Genomic DNA, 5,059 nt, shown 5'->3' with positions numbered 1-5,059 from the left:
TTAATAAGCAACTGCACTTAAATATATATTAATTACTACAAGTTTTGACTTAGAATGAGGTATCCAGAAGGACCACATTCTAATTGTGAGAAGCTGCTTAACTAGTTATAAACACACAGAGTTCAGCTTTTAGAACTGCAACTGCATGACATTCAAATCTGCATATCCTTAAACAGATCTGAATGTTGCCTTGTTAAGAAAAAGCCAAGAAATTAATATTTATGATTGTGTTAACTGTAGATCAGTGATCTCCGAAGTTTTTTGATCACAGGCTCTTATCAGTGAAAGAAATTTTAAGCATTCACTCCCAATACATGTATATTTATTTATTTATTTATAGAAGTGTAGTATTACTGAACTTCTAATACTTTCCTCCTGTACCCCAGTGGTCTTGCCTGCCTCCTAGGCTGCTGTCACCCCACTTTGGAGACCACTGGCCTAGATGAAAACATGCCTAGGAGGTAGTGACACTGGCAATGTCTTTACTGGCAGTAGTGCAAATAAAAAGGGGAGAAAGCTATACCATTTTAAACTCTTGGCAGAGAGTATACAAGGAATATAAATACAAGTATACAAAGTAGAGGCTTTCAGGCACCAGTTTTGAGTCACTGCTGAAAGCAGTTAAAGCAAAATCTAAAGCAGAGGAGAAAAACAGAATGAACAAAATTCATATACCTGGTTAAATTACTAGTTCCATAAACCTATTCAAAGCTAGTAGTAGCATAACTTAGCCCACCTCTGGACAAACATACCATTTATTTCTATTCATGTACCATAACTCACACAATTAAGGATTAATTAAATATCTGTCATATGGATTTTTTAAATGGATTAAGAATCATTTTAGTGAGTTAACGAACTTGGAATGACAAAGGCAGGAAATCTGTAATGATGGCTATACAAACAAAAGTTTTTTCTCTGCTCGTAGATACCTGAAACTATTCACTTTCCTACCTCTTGAGGAGATTGCCCACATCATGGAAATGCATGCTAAAGAACCTGAAAAATGGGGCCCTCAGAAACGACTGGCTGCAGAAGTAACCAAGCTTGTCCATGGCAGAGAGGGGCTAGAATCTGCTAAGAGGTGAAGTTTGTTTTGTCAAGCAGTTTTGTTTCAGATTTTTTAAATGGTAATGATTCTCTTTTCAGAGACTATTTAAATGTATTTATTGTTGCTTAGATGTTAAAAGAGAAAAATGTAATAATTCTGTAGACTTAAAAATACATTAAGGATATAAAAAAAATCCGCAGGGCAGTGGGGTACAATAAAAAAATGGGGGTGTATTTTAAGTAATTCTCTTAGTTTGTGGACTCAGGAGAAATTGGGGAGAGGAATCTGCTTGTTTGAATAGCACTTTGTGTGAAAATGAGTCTGGCTCTGTATTTTGAATGATCTTTGTTCTCTCAGGTGCACTAAGGCCCTTTATTACAGTAGTGTGGAGGCTCTGGAAGAGATGTCTGACCTAGAGTTACAGGAACTTTTTAGACAAGCTCCTTCTGCTGAACTGATGCTTGAACCTGGAATGAGTGTTCTTGACTTGTGTCGCATAGCAAATGCCATTCCAGATGGACCTAGTGGGTAAGTTCTCACCTGGTGCTCTACTCACTTAAACAGTTGTAGCAGTATGGGGTCAGAAGTTAAATGATCAGGACAGCCAAATCAAGCAGAAACAGGCTGTGATCTACATAGGCGCATTAAAGAAGAGGCGAGCACACAACCTCATTCTGTTTTGAAGTATATGCTAACACAGCCTTATGTACCTCAGCTGTAAAATCTACACCTGATCAAGGGACAACCTAAAGCAACAGCCTAGGTTTCCCTACACCTCTCAGACAGAATTAGAGTAGTAGAGGCTAAAGTTAGTTTCAATCACTCTTGACCTGGACTGAAAATGAAGTGCAAGAGAATTAAAATTTACTCAATTATGGATCTAAGAAAAAAAAACCCTTAAGTGGACTTTCAATACTTAATGGCAATAAGTAGTTTCCTTTTGCAATTACCATTTATTTTTGTTTTGGTTTTTTTTTTTAAGGTACCAGAAAATTACAGATGGAGGAGTTTCAATAAATGGGAATCGTGTAACTAATCCTGAGACTGTTCTTATTCTCGGACAGCATATTCTCAAGAATGGAGTATCATTACTTAGGGTTGGAAAGAAAAATTACTATGTTATAAAATGGCTGCAGCTGTGACAACAGAGAATCTCCCTAAAACAACAGGTCATTTCAGCTCTGTGGCTTGAAGACATACTTGAAGATGTTTCTGTCCTGTGCATTACTATGCAGCTCACAAACTGCCCAATACCATCGATTTTCAAAATGCACCAACAGAGTTCAAATAAAGCAGCTGAGGTATACCAGTAAAGAGGTTTTAGATATTCTGCCTTATTCAAAGCACCATTCCTAAGAGGAGCTGCACAAGAAGACAAGGAAAAGATTCATTTCAAAGTCCAAAGATGGAGATCTTTGGATCTCAAAGGAGGCTTCCCCTCCTTTAACAACCATGTGTTGGAGGAGAACAGTGCCTGGTCACTCCACAGGAGAACCCACAGCCAGATGAGCAAAATCATCCTCCAACCCAGGACTTCTTACAGCCAATGTGTGCTCACCTACCAGAGAAACCTGTGCCAGTGGGCAAGGACAACTAACCTGCAATCAACCTGCAATGTTTGTTCAGAACAGGTTTGCTTTGAAGGAATCTGCAGAAAATTCACAATAAAGGAAAAGAATGATTAAGCACTAATAAGATTCTTCTTGGTTATTTATGTATGGGGGCACATTGCACCAAAGCTTTCCAGCCTTCATGTGGGAATGCACAGCAAAATCACTTTTTGAAATGTGGAAGTATAGAGCCTCTCAAAGCTTAAATCAACTTCATGAATCCCTTTTAAGCCTTCTGTGTGCATAGTATGACTTACCAGGTGAGTGATGCTCATTCTGCTTCTTGGTCCTCTGAATTCACTGGATGCATCCCTGCTATCTGTCATCTTTGATAAAAGGTATATCTTGGCACTAGTTCTTTGGCCTCTACAGTCAGTTGCAATATAATATATTATACCACAAGATCTTAATCTGACCTTCCTGGATGTGGTCACTCAGCACCATCTCTTCTGTTGTCAGAATAAGTCATGGTAGTTAGGCTGGTTTAAAACCCCCCAGCCTATGAGAGGAATGGGGAAATTATAAATTATAATGATACGTCTCTGTTTCATAAAGAAAAAAAGTAGCTGAGTCACTTCTACCTTAAAAAAAGGACTCTAGACATTGTCTGAGCTCCCAGACCACTTTATGTTGCTTGTTAACTTTGCCTTAAGAGAAAGCATGTGGAGGAGAAAGGTGAGGAGAAGGGAAGGCTAAGTGCATCCACCCAATATACCTGCCTTGTTTCTTAAACAACAGAAGCACTAGTGCAAATCAGAAGCATGTGGGAACAAACTACACCAATAGACAGCCATGTTTGCCTCCAGAGAAAAAAAAACAGAGCAGATTTGATAGTTTCTTTCTGATTACAGGAAATAAAATCCCAAGAATAGAGAAATTAATAATGATTCGTGTCTGATCTCTTTCCTGCCTTTTTTCCCTGATTACCAAATGGTGCAGATGCACACATATACCCACTTTTAATAAGTTAGTAAAAGGATTTTATTCATTTTTACAAATACAAAATAAAAAAGGGGAAGTCACTTCTTTGCAGATAAGGTTTTTAGTAACACCCATAAATTCTTAAGAAATTTAGTCTGTGCTTCCTTTTGACCAATTCCTAGCAAACCAAACCCTTCCCTGACTCTTTCCAAAGAAACAGCTGCATACAACCACTACTTGATATGACTATACAAGGTTATCACACTTGAACACTTGGGCCAAGGATCAAGGATGACCAGAAAAATCAAGTATCCTTCCTTAGCCTGATCTTATTTATCCCTATACCCCAAAACAGATATGCTCAGGTAATCAGAAACAGAACTTGTTCAAATGTGAACAAGTAGTAACTAATGTTAAAGCATTTAACATGGCTACAAATATGTGATTCTAAAGTGCAAAAAGTAATTTTTTTGGACAGGTAAACTTGAAGCTATCAGAGCATGAAAGCACCTTCAGTGCCACTGAGCACAAAACTATATTCAATGGTTTTACACTTTGAAGAATCAATCATCTGGCTCTCACCTCAAAGCACAGAGTTTGGCTTGCAATAAAAAGCTCACACAGTGGAGATCTTCAGTAACTCCTGAAAACACCAGCTACCCATCACCCTCACAGCTGAAGGATAAAACCATAGGAAAAAAAATTACTCAAGATAATTCCATTCAAATTACCAACAGGGCAGGGGCACAACAGACTGCCAAGTTGTTTGCCCTGCTGTAGTCTATAAAGCATTGAGTAAAGGCAGGTTTTACACAAGGTCTGCTCTGTTTACTTCAGAATGAGGTTTGAAGCACAAAGACACCCTCGCCTTGCCCATCTATTCCACTACGAGAAATCTGAACCTGACTACTAAACCCTGACAATCTGTTCACATTGGTACACTGTGTTTTAGTTACAGGAGTACCACACAGCTCAGGTACTAATGTCAGACATTTACTAATCTGACCTTGGCTACAGTGGTTCTCCCCTCCATGATTCTTTCCCCACCGGAGAGCAAATTATTTTAAGTTATCTAAGATTTGTGCATTAATGACAAAATTATTTCAACCTTAAATTAAATAAGGTGGGCTAGGAGGCAGCTGCAAACCATCATTTTAATCTGGGAGTTTTTCGTTGCTGACCTCATTAGGTTTTTTTCTGTAGTTTACTCATTATTTCTTTTAGTGCTGGCAGCAACAGTGACATTTTAAGTATTTTAGTTCAATTCCAGAAAACAGCTTATTTCAAACCTAGCAACAGCCACAAGCAGCCTGTCTACACTATTAGTTATGCAACTCTTCAAGAAGTCAGAATGTAGACTTGAACAAGAGCAAGTGCAAACTTAAGTATGGCTGTACAAATACAGGCAGTTACACTTTTAACTAAGTCCTGTCACTTGAACTACAACTCAGTTCAAAACTATTTCTGGGATAATTCA

The 5,059-nt window shown here is 38.2% G+C and overlaps 1 protein-coding gene across 1 annotated transcript in view; it reads left to right on the top strand.

Annotated features, from left to right (window-relative positions):
• The window catches only part of YARS2 (tyrosyl-tRNA synthetase 2), a 6,770-nt gene extending 4,027 nt beyond the window's left edge, over positions 1–2,743 (top strand). Inside the window, exons 2-4 of the mRNA XM_029963627.1 lie at positions 929–1,084; positions 1,409–1,579; positions 2,034–2,743. Coding sequence (XP_029819487.1) covers positions 929–1,084; positions 1,409–1,579; positions 2,034–2,193 — 487 coding nt within the window. The 3' untranslated portion in view covers positions 2,194–2,743. The remainder of the gene's footprint in view (positions 1–928; positions 1,085–1,408; positions 1,580–2,033) is intronic.
• Positions 2,744–5,059: the final 2,316 nt, after the last annotated feature.

The sequence above is a fragment of the Manacus vitellinus genome, unplaced genomic scaffold (genome assembly GCF_001715985.3).
Source record: "Manacus vitellinus isolate BGI_N305 unplaced genomic scaffold, ASM171598v3 scaffold_5_pilon, whole genome shotgun sequence".
Taxonomy (NCBI): Eukaryota; Metazoa; Chordata; class Aves; order Passeriformes; family Pipridae; genus Manacus; species Manacus vitellinus.
Note: the sequence above shows the minus strand (reverse complement) of the source record. Positions and strands in the feature narration are given on the sequence as shown.